The sequence below is a fragment of the Rhizomucor pusillus genome (genome assembly GCF_041956525.1).
Source record: "Rhizomucor pusillus strain CBS 183.67 unplaced genomic scaffold VTP01scaffold_7, whole genome shotgun sequence".
Taxonomy (NCBI): domain Eukaryota; kingdom Fungi; phylum Mucoromycota; class Mucoromycetes; order Mucorales; family Lichtheimiaceae; genus Rhizomucor; species Rhizomucor pusillus.
The window spans coordinates 128727-140020 of record NW_027192149.1 but is presented as its reverse complement, the minus strand read 5'-3'; the positions used below and the strand labels follow the sequence as shown (position 1 = coordinate 140020).

At 44.5% G+C, this 11294-nt stretch overlaps 5 protein-coding genes across 5 annotated transcripts; 4 read left to right on the top strand and 1 right to left on the bottom strand.

Moving 5' to 3' along the window:
* Nucleotides 1–983: 983 nt before the first annotated feature.
* Nucleotides 984–1748, top strand: VTP01DRAFT_9531 (uncharacterized protein; the record flags this gene model as incomplete). The annotated part of the gene is made up of 2 exons (XM_069388768.1): nt 984–1370; nt 1428–1748. 2 exons carry the CDS (start codon nt 984–986, stop codon nt 1746–1748), a joined length of 708 nt encoding a protein of 235 aa, XP_069239951.1.
* Nucleotides 1749–1810: 62 nt separating this feature from the next.
* VTP01DRAFT_9530 (uncharacterized protein) lies at nt 1811–2485 on the top strand (the record flags this gene model as incomplete). Its single annotated transcript, XM_069388767.1, has 1 exon — nt 1811–2485. The coding sequence occupies one exon, from the start codon at nt 1811–1813 to the stop codon at nt 2483–2485; it is 675 nt and encodes a 224-aa protein (XP_069239950.1).
* Nucleotides 2486–3352: 867 nt separating this feature from the next.
* On the top strand, nt 3353–4793 carry VTP01DRAFT_9529 (uncharacterized protein; the record flags this gene model as incomplete). The annotated part of the gene is made up of 7 exons (XM_069388765.1): nt 3353–3629; nt 3692–3822; nt 3886–4041; nt 4110–4182; nt 4237–4479; nt 4533–4621; nt 4686–4793. 7 exons carry the CDS (start codon nt 3353–3355, stop codon nt 4791–4793), a joined length of 1077 nt encoding a protein of 358 aa, XP_069239949.1.
* A 1474-nt stretch (nt 4794–6267) lies between these two features.
* On the top strand, nt 6268–6584 carry VTP01DRAFT_9528 (uncharacterized protein; the record flags this gene model as incomplete). Its single annotated transcript, XM_069388764.1, has 2 exons — nt 6268–6285; nt 6342–6584. 2 exons carry the CDS (start codon nt 6268–6270, stop codon nt 6582–6584), a joined length of 261 nt encoding a protein of 86 aa, XP_069239948.1.
* A 1008-nt stretch (nt 6585–7592) lies between these two features.
* On the bottom strand, nt 7593–11246 carry VTP01DRAFT_9527 (uncharacterized protein; the record flags this gene model as incomplete). The annotated part of the gene is made up of 3 exons (XM_069388763.1): nt 7593–8804; nt 8865–10900; nt 10979–11246. The coding sequence occupies 3 exons, from the start codon at nt 11244–11246 to the stop codon at nt 7593–7595; spliced, it is 3516 nt and encodes a 1171-aa protein (XP_069239947.1).
* Between the last annotated feature and the right edge of the window lie 48 nt (nt 11247–11294).

Sequence of the window (11294 nt, the reverse complement as noted above, 5' to 3'; positions counted from 1 at the left end):
TGAAAAATCCCAGCACCTGCAGAAGCTCGTGGCACCGCTGGTGAACGTTTAAAAAAGCAAGCCGTGACGGTGACTATTGATCAGGCTAATCTTGAAGCAGCCTTCAACACGCAGCTGCGAAAGTTTCTGGAAGATGCATACCAGAAGCGAGTTCTCAAAAACAAGATCCCTTTGCAAGATTTTCTATCGCGAGAACGCAGCCGGAAAAATGCACCTGCGGTTTATAAAGAAGTTCACAAGCAATTATTCAGCTCTTTGTCGGACGAACAGAAACCAAATCAAAGTTACATTGGCACATACATCAGGAGACAGTAAAACTTATATAATCCGCTAAAAGTTTATCAAAGGTCATTGGATGATCTGGAGGAAGGCAAGGCAAAAGTATCAGAGCCAATAGAACCGAATGATCAGGAAGAGGGAGAGCAACAAGCACTGGATGACGGCGATGGTGATCTTCCGGAAAACAACAAAGCGATTCGGACAGTCACTGCAAGCCTGCAGAACATACTGCTTTCCGATTTTGAACCATCTGTGCTCCAAGAAGCCTTTAGAAAGGAGCAAGAGATAGTGTCAAAACACATGAAATCTCTGTCGAGGTTTATTGAAGCATTTACAACAAAGTCACGACTGGGGAAATATCTAAGATATGCGGATATCCGGATTCGACGACGAAAGCTGTTGACATCGACTTTAGAGACTTTGCAACCAATTTCGAATTCGTTAAGGAAGCAGAGACAAAACTGCGAGTTGCGCCAGTACAAGAAGATCTCCAGAAATTTCACCGGAGCAAAATTTACACTGCTGAACATCTATCAAACATTATGTCTGGATGCGTTGGTCGCTCCATCAATGAAAAGAAGGAATCAAAGACATTCAAATAAATAAGGCAACTGTTGCTGCAAGCCGTAAATGGTGACAAACAGGATGCTTCATTCAGGCACAGTCCTACTATTGCAGACGCTGTCCGACAATATAAAACCAATATGGATAACCTTTGGTCGCGCAAACGATTTGACAGAGATCTCAGAGTCTTAGTTATTGCACTCCTGCGGATTACCTTGGCACCACGAAGATTGGAAACGTTTTTACGAAAGCGCCAAGAAAAAGTGGAGGAAAAGAAGGAAGAAGGACAAACAATACACAAAAGCGGTGGCAAGCAAAAGGTCAAGGACTTGATGCAGTTGGACTCCGGGCAGCATGATTGGGTTATTCAATCGCTGGTCGAAAAACTGAAATCTGCTATATCCCAACCGCGAGAGCAAACCAGATCAAATGTCCGGACGGAGGATGCATATGAGGGTAATATTTTCAATTTATCTGAAGACGAGGATAAACACAGTTTTGAAGAGCAAGAGGATACACCGATCACTGTAAGTATATAGATGGGAGGAAGACAAAAACCGAAACCGATAATGACGGTTTCTTAGCAGAGCAACCAGACACCGAAGGAACCGTCAGCAACTTTGCTACGTGCATTTCTCAACGTCCTTCGATTCCTTCTACAGCAGAGAGGACCAAATACAGATATACAGCCGGAAGATGTAAAGAGAGCGCTGTATCGAGGAACTGAAGCCACGGAAGACCAACTAAAAGAAGTGGCACGCATTATCAATTTCCTACGACCATTCGTGCCCAGACGTGATGACAAGAACGAATTACCGCAAATAAATGTATTCAATGGCGCCGCGGTGGCCAAACTTGCAAACAAAGTCGTCCTCCCTTCCAGCCACAGCAGATTCCCTGGATGATGTTTCCGAACGTGGAAAAAGATCAGTCATTGCACCTCGGCGCCGCAGGATTATACAACATCATGTCGAAGACCCATATATTACGATATGATGGAACACCGATCACGGACATCAAGACAGCAACATGGCATCCCAAGGATGTATTTTGGAACTTCTTTGACGTCGATAAGATACAAATATTGCTTCAAGAACAAAAGCGGCAGCCGATGTGGCGATTATGCTACATTGACAAGTATCGAATACGAGTCATCGGTTACAAGATTGTACGAGCTAACCGCAAGCGGAAGCGGAAGCGGGAAAAGGATGCTGCACAAACAAAATCAATTTTAACGGATGAAGAATGCGACCGAATTGAACAAGAGATGGAAGAGTTAAGCTCTGTTCTGAAGAAGAAAGCTACAGTAGCCAGTTTAAGACGTAAACTGACAATAGCGGAGAAGGAGAGAGCTGATGCCGGCAACAAATCGAGAACAGCAGAGAAACAACATGGCTGGAACAGAACCTTATATAGCCAATTGAAAGAAGCACGCGGGAAAGCCGACTCTCTCTATCTAGAGATTCAAGAGGAAGAGGAGACCATTGCATTGAAACAAAACAAGCTAAATCACTTGAACAGAAAACTGAAAGGCCAAGATGCCCCTCTACCTTGCTCCAACAATTTATCTGCTGAAGGTTTGGTACAAGAACTCCTCTATGAGATTTGCAAGGACAACGAACTTCGGAATCAAGGGTATTGATCCTGGCCGTGTCACCACCGCAACGATATCTACAAGGAGGATACGATCTCTATTTGAAGACATCAATCGCTTTGAAGCTTTGCAAGAGGATACTGATCAGATTGCTGATATCGATACTGACGTTGAACGTTGCCCGAAACCAGTAGAACTCAAAACAGGGTTGATCGATGCTACCTTTCGAAAAGTTCATCGAGCGCTACGGGACCAGGGACAAGAAACAAATGTCAAGCAAATTAGAACCAGGGAATTCCGAGGAAAGTCTTTCTATCCAATGAACCAGAGAAGAAGACATCAGTCATCCATTTCCTCGGTAACTGGGAACAAGTAAACAGCAGAGTCAAAGGTCATGCATGTAGTGGAAGTCTTAAAAAGCTCGGACAAACCCTCAAGGCAGCTGAGCCAGACAAATTGTACACCATCGATGAATACAATACAACAAAGACATGTGGATATTGCTTCAAGAGGATCCAGATCCACAAGTATCGTCGGGACGGTAAATTCGTCAAAGGCAAGGCCAAGACGTCTTTCTGGCATAGTACGACATACTACTTGTAGCAGAGACGCTGCCGCAGTTTCCAATATCGCGCATAGTGGTATCTCCAGAGCGCTATCAGATGATAACCAACCTCTTCCATGCTTCCGCCGTGGACGAAGTAAAGACATGAGATTCAGTCTCACTCAAAAATTTCAACTTGACTGCGGCAGAACCAAGCTAGTTACTGACCGTAGCCTCTCGAGAGAAAAAAATTTGGGTTAGTCAACGTCGGTGCTATAATATTCTGATACCTATTGATGCAAATAGCTTAGACCTCATTTTCCCACTTTTTCCTCCTACTTGTCTCTCAATTCTATCGAACATACCCTACCATGGAGATTGAAAGCAACAGACCGCAAAAACGCAAGCGACTACATGGAGATTCAAAAGACAAGCGAATAAAGATCAAGCTTACTACCAGCAGTACGAATGGATTATCTACGCCAGTGCAAGCAGCAGCACTCAGCGGTTCAGAGGACGAAGACGAGCCTGAGCCCACTATTGAAGAGCATTTGATTTTAAGAATGCCTCAAGACGAGATGTGTGAACGATTACGAGAATATGTACGAAAGCGAGAGATACCAGAGGACGTAAAAATGCAGTTCAAAGGTCGGCTTGCCTTGACTAAATATTTTTGTATATGCATCAACTGACATCCTGCTTTGTTGCAGATAGCCGACGTGGCCATTTCTACATTGATGGAAAGCGATATAACGTAACACTTATGGATTTACCGACGATTATTGAGTCACAAAAGACACTTGACAAGAAACAGTTCTTCAAGGTGGCAGATATTTCGCAGGTGTGTTGACCCGTTGCAACCGTACGATTATAAGGATTTGTTGCTTACAGCTTCGCATTTCAGATGCTGCTGGTTGAACCGGAAACCGCACCAGATGATTTAAACAGACCAACAACTGCAGCAGAGAAATCATCAGATCCATATAGTTATCCGCATGGTTTGGGACCTCCGCTGAAACATGTTCGAAAGCGCCGATTCCGCAAAAAGTTATCAAAGAGGGTAACGTATTACTTACTACATTTGCGAATTATGTGCATTTCATTAACTTTCGTGAAAACTGGATTTAGGCAATCGAAGAAGTAGAGCGAGAAGTAGAGCGTCTGCTGGAGGTGGATGCTACGGCAGAAGACGTACAATATGGTAAGTCTGTTTGCGTGCTTGTATGGCTCCACCATGCTAACTGGTATATTCCAGAAACCCTGGACACCCGCGACCTAGAAATGGAGAACGAATCTGATGTGGGCACTCAAGATATTGAGATTGATATGAGCGATGCCGGAGAGAGCGAAAGCGACGAAGATCTTGCGGCTGCTATTGAAAGAGACCTGGAGCAAATGGCCGGAGCACGCGACGAAGATGACGAGGATGAAAATGAAGAAGAAGAGGAAGAAAGCGAAGAAGAGGAAGAAGAAGAGGGTGGAGAAACAGGAGAAATAGGCAAGTGAATTCATGTGCTTCATTGGAAACTCGTTTCTAAACATCTTCAATAGAACAAAAACGGCAAGAAATTGCAGAAATCAAGCAAGCAATCCAGAGAAAGACGCACGATCTACTCACTGCACCCAACGCTATCTTGAAGGTAAGGAAAATCAATACATGCCCAAACTGGTTTGAGCTGCGAAACTAATGCGTCAATCATATAGAAACGATTCGAAACATATATCGAGAACCTCAAGAAAGAATTGACGCTGAAGGAGGCTCACTTGGCTGAGATGAGCAAGGCTGCCGCATCTTCCTCCAACTCTTCGTAACTAACAGGAGAGGAGAATATATAGTTGTAAATAAAACGGAGGGTGGCTCCCCGAAATTGTAATCAGCTCTGGAATCTGTAAAGAAATACGATTCAAGACGACCAATGAGTACTTCGGTGTCGGAATAGGGTCAAGGGTCTTGTGCTCAAGTAACTGATCCGTACAAAGATCATAACAAGAACGCCAAGACTGACGATGTGTGTCACTGTCAGTCTGCATGTTTCTTGACCTGCAAGCAGAAATGGTGTAAGACACAGTGATCGAAACTGAACGACCCATCTTTACGTTTTTCTTTGTAAATTCTTTGCCATAGTCAATCTGCACGCTCTGGTTCTGCAAATAAGATACGTAAAGACGACGTGATCACCGGTGGATGAGCGTTCTTTACGTCTCCCTTTGCAAGCGATCTGAATGTCTGCCACATTGAAATAACGAATAACAATATGACAAAAGAGTTTTCTTTGGATGTCTAGAGCTTGTCTCATTGAAAATTTTACAAACTAACAGCCTTCTCCACATGCGCGCACACACCCCCTTCCCTCTTCATAGTTTTCATTTTCTTTTTTAAATATGTAGGCCGAAAGGCCGCCAAAAATTGCCGTTGCACTCCGGAGAGTACGACGGACGGGGTATTGGTTGTAGTTTTCAACCAGCAATAAACCAGCATCAGTTTACACCTCACTTGCGTGGTTTTGCCCTAGCACAAGGATAACGGAAAAGCGATGGCCCTGGGATGCTCGCCTTTTTATACCTTTTCAAAAGCCTTTTACGCTCCGCAAAAAAATTTTCTTGCGATGAATTTGATTGGTCACAGATATTCCACAAAGTTCCGGCCCCTGGCAATTTGGACGGCGCAAGGAAAACACTGTGCTTGAACTCCGATTTTTCACCTTTTTCTCCTGTTTCTGTCACCTTTCCACGCTTGTTACGTATGGGGAACCAGATAGAATTGCTTCCAATAAGTTATATCCTTCATTCATGAAGCGACACCGGAGGAGGATACTTTATTATTTACAGTATTGGCGTAAACGTTCTGGAAGAATCCCACAGTTTGGGGGTCATTGGCGTCGCTGCGGCTATATTTGCTGCGGTTGCTGTTACTCTAGCAACGGCTCATGAAAAGTGAATTTGCTACGGACAGACAGATACTAGTCATTTTCGGACAGACAATAATCGCTTATGTAGTTATTGTAGAGGAGACTGAGGGTGCAATTTACAGCATAAAAGCGTCCTTTCGAATCAAAAGGATTTATACAAAGAGATCCATTCATGCTTGCGACGACGATAAGAAAGACTAGATGGCTTCTTTATTTCCCGTCATTCCTTTGTTCAAATGCATATATTTTCTTGTCCCTTGACAGCATTATAAATATCACGTCTTTTTTCATAATCTTTTTCCGTATTTTCCTACCCCATTTTATTTTGTCACAAGCGCTTCACTCTTCGCTTCGCTGCGCTTGGTTCGCTGAAGCTTATGGTTGATCCGAGTCTTGTAAATAAACTCGCTTGGCCTTCATAAACATCCATTCTCCGGCGTTGGTTTATCAGACCGGCGCTCGCATGACTCAGTACTTGGGATATCTCGACCCTTCGGCGAAACGTTTTCAACAACGACACATCCGTCTTGTACAAGCCCTGGAGCAAGACGGATATCAAGAGCGATGCAACGTCAAGCAAGAAGGCGAAAATCGTTCTCTGCAGTTTGTATTTTTCGTTCATCATTCGGCTATTGCATCCTGCTTGGAAATTCCCAAAAGTTATTTCGATGGATGCCGCGTACAAAACGAATAACCGGAAGATGCCATGGTTTGTCACTGCGCTAAGAGACACTGTTTGACCTATGGAGCAACCAACGCTATTATTACGGACAGCGAAGTTGCTTTGGTAAATGCGTCGGAAAGTACTTCCAACCGCCAAATACATGTTCGACGCAACTTTCCAGCAAGCCTGCAAAATCTGCCCTCGGACAACGAGGATCACTTGGAACTCGAAAAGGCCGGGTTGACAGCCGACTGTTGGGCATGTGTGAGCCTAGACGAAATGTTTTGTTTGAGAATCCTCGCTTTTTTTTTCAGAATATATGCATCCACCCTTATTGATTTCGACATGTTCTCCTCAATTAACCTTGTTTTCTCGTTGTTGCAACAGGTATCAAGAGAGTAAACGTGCAAAAAAGAGGAAACCAAGAATAGCGAGTGTCGGGCTTTATCCTTATACGTTCCGTTAAAACCATGCAATCTTCTTCTGTTGGAAACGAACTATACATTGTACAGATGTAGATCAACATGGAAATTTTCCCGCTATACATACCTCAAAATGAAAGGAGAGTAAAAAGAAGAAATGGGCAATGATGGTAGGAACAATGAGATAGAATAGAGAATCATTTATCTACCATCCAGGAAGCAACAACGAGAGCTAATTCAAAATAAAAGAAAGACATGACTTGAGTTAGAAGTGAAAACTGCTATCCGGTCTCCTCTGATGCCGGTAAGCCTTTTATCGGCATTCCTACCAAATCCATTGCTGACCCTCCTATCTCTTCGAATTCCGTGTAGATAGACAAATCAATAGAAATCCGTATAATCAATATGCGTGAAAATGTTATGATAACGTATCAGGTTTCTGTCTCGAATTGTCTCCACGCATGCATGCAAACATGCGTGGTGTTTGTCAAAGTACTTTTGTAACAGTATCCCTCAATACGGAAAAAGAACTTGTGATGCGTCTGTTGGGCAGAAGCTTTACATTAAATGAACTAAAAATCATACAGTGACAAATTTTTTCACGTGCTTGCGTTTACTAATCTTTATCCTCTTTCTCTTCCGAATTGAATACAAGACGCACACGAGCTGCGCCGCAATCCACGTTCGATTTCGACTCCTTTAAACGGCGCACCCAGCTTCGGTTGAGGCTCATCGCTGTATACATATAAGGAACTAGAGATTCAGCTGTGCCATTTTGCTTTGCTGCTTTTGCACGTGCGTCGGCTTTCAACCGACGCAACGTGTCAAAGGCAACGATGTAACAATATCTGGAGTACTTGGACTGTTTCTCCATGCTATGTATATAGGCATAGCTTGCTTTGAGGGTTGACAGGAATTTGCCGCCGTTAACTTGTATGTCGAGTTTGAGGGTGGTGGACTTGACTGCTGAGGGTATATTGAAAAACTCGCGTGCAAAGAATTCTTCTAGTTCGAACATGTTGATAAAGTCGCTGTTTTCTGATAAAAAGGGATCAAATGCTCTGGAGGGATCGTATCGACTGTCTGTCCTGTTCTGCTTTGCGAACAAGAGGTCTTTGCAGTCATTTACGAATTGTTCATGCTGCGCGTCGATTGCATGCTGTATTCGCTCCAGGTCTCCAATCAGTAGCTGATCACCGCTTTCCTCTGCAAACTTCCATGCTTCCATCCACGGCTGCGAGAGGTCTGGATCTTTGAACTTCACATCGTCTTCAGCAAATATGCTTCGAGAGTATTTTGTAAAGGTATCAATTTCGTTTAAAACGATTTCGTGAAGATGGTCCATGGTGGTAACAGGAGGTCCGTGGTTTGCTACAATGTCTTTGTTGGTCTCTTGATATGATTTGAAAGTTTTCTCTCGCTGTTTGTTGCGCTTGTATACGAACCAGGCTGGTTGGGGTATCTTTGCAAACTTGCGCCGATCAGCAATGAGCACCGGCTGCTTGAGCGCCAAACCCTGCTTGGGTGCATCGACTAATTTTGCACACATGTGCGCCAGGTATATCACATCCGGGTCGTCAAGTGACACTTTTTCTGCCAGCACAGTTCTCCAGTTTTCGTAAATGCCCAAAGTGCCATCAGGCAACGCGACTGAAATGAATGCTTTTTGCAAAGCTAGTTCCTGACCAGCTTCGTCTCTTGTCTTTGACAATTCTTGTTGAACTTTGGTCTTGTTCTTGTCAAACACCTTTTCCATAGCCTCTGGCACTGGAGGCACCGGAGAAGCTACAAATGGTTCCACTATGCGCTGATCCCAGCAGCAGAATACCTGGTAACACAATATGTTAAATCATACACGCATTGTCTCTGTATTTTCTATCTAGCTTACAATGTCACCATCGTAATCTCCTCCACTAAGCATGCTTGCTAATGATCGTTCTCCCTTGATAGGAAAGATGATAACGTCTGTGTATATCCGAAGTTCTTCACAATCAACTGCTTTAACTTTCTGGACATCGCTTTTCAAACCGCAAGGATTACGTGTGACAATAACATCGCCGATAATGATGTTTGCTCGAATGCCGGTCTTTTCATCCTTTTTGCGACTTGACAGCTGTAAGAATACTTGTCCTGGTTCCAGCTTTCCGGTAGGATCTGCAATGCAAGTGACAGTGCATGACTGCTCAACCTCGATCTTGTACTTTGTCGTCACCGATCTCATAACGTCTCGAAACATATTTGTTACTTTGGTTGCCAGGTATGGATTTGATAAGTCGAAACCAGAGTCCAACATCCGCACGGCGGTTTCGTACATCGCAGCCGGCATTCCAGAGTATGTATTTACTCTCCAGTAATCATCGTTGGTTCGCTGCAAAGGAGTTTCCAAAGGATCTTCATCGTTTGATCGGCACTCAACATAGTCGTCTGCGTGGCTGGCTGGATCGCGCCACGTGTCTTTCTCCGTGTTTTCCAGTTCCCACCGTGCACGCATGATATTTCCAGTCTTGTCGATCCAATCCCTGAGAATTCTTACATTGTGGTTTTGAGCTACCACGTGCGTCAGACGGTCCAGGTATTCTCTCAGCAGATCGATGAAGACCTGGGTCGGCACTCCGCCAGACGACAGACATTGGATGAACTGGGTGTTAAGACTGGAGGGATAAATGCAAATCGCATTTTTTACGAGATCGAACGTGTAATGGTGAGGGTCGTGCGTCATGTCAAATTGTGGAAGACCAGTCGTAAACTTGAGTTGGCTTTTGCGGATGCTTATCCAATCACCTTGGTTAAAGTCAAGATCCGGTGCGACTATCCATATGCCCTTTGCTCCACCTATGCGTCCCTGGACCGCGCATGGAAGTTCGTCTGTCTTTTCACAATTCATGATCTTGCGCATAGCCGAAATGGATATAAGACCGCAGCCGTCTGTCATACATGTTTCTTCGTCGCCGTACGCACCCGAATATATATCTTCAATATAGCGAATATTCTCGGCAGCAAACGTTAAGGTCGGGATACTATTGCTATAGCCAAGCGACATCCGGCTAGCAAATTTGCTGATGGGCATGTCCCAATTCTCCAAAATTGGAATATGCCAATCAATGACTTGACGAATGCTGATGGGTTCCAGGCCGGGGCCATCTGTCGCAAATAGAATAACTACATCGTCCTTGATAAAGAGGAATCTGAACGTCCTGCCCATCAGCACAAAGGGTCTGAGGAAATAGTCGGTAAACTGGCGAATCAAGCCAGAATTTGCCAAGCGGCTCAATTTGAGCTCGAGGAAGCGATCCTCGCCATACTTTCGAAAGAAACGATTGGACGCGTTGACTTTGGGTGGTCGAAGCTGGATTGACGGCGGCTGGTTTGGTACCAAAGCCAACTGTGCGCTGAAATGTATCATGCGTGTCTTGTCGATATTGATCGTGTTTCTTTCAAGATGGTGCCAGACATATTCTGAACATCGATCCATGATTGCAAATCTGTTCGTAGAACTCTTCTTGTTGAGCTCGTACCATTTCATCATCTCCTCATACAATTTGCGTGGCTCAGTTTTGGCTGTGTCCATGAAGCGTTGCAGAGCTTCAAACGTCAATTCATGCCAATCTACGTGACACTGCGTCATAAATCTTGCGAGCTCAAAGACTGCGGGCCATGGTGCTTCGTCTATGCATTTTATACGACGTTTCGGACTACATAGAACGTTGATAGGTTTTCCGTCATGGATATCGCCAAGCGGCTCGTAAGGTGAAAGTGGTGGTGTTGGAGGCGAGAATGATGCGCAGCTGCCGTTGGAATACGCTCGCTTTTTTGCCGCTCTTTCACCGCATGCTTCGTTTGCGGCACGTTTGTGAAGAAAAGATGACGACGACGAAGACGTGGACGACGGCGTCTCCACTTCCTCCTCCAGAAGATCCTCGGTTACTACAGGCGCATTCAAATGTCATATCCTGTCAATATTTTAAATATATTTTAAAAACAAATTCACCAACGAGGACATACAGTTGCAGGCTGTCATGATTGCTTCGTCTAACTGTGCATTGAACGACTCCAAAGACTTGCTTGTACCGTTACTAGGTTTCCACTGGAGAAAATCTCTGACCGCTTTCTTCAGGATGTCCTTGTCTGTCACGTACAAGGTCTGCATTTTCTGTGCCTCTGCAGGTAAATTGTGCACCGCGCAAGACAAACGCGAAATGCGATCGCGAAGTTTCAAGTGCGTGTATACTGCTTTAGCGAGGCGCACCACTTCCCGATCTGCAAAGGTCATTTAGCAACACACGCGTTAGAGGAAAATGAAAGCGGTTTCGATGCGCGC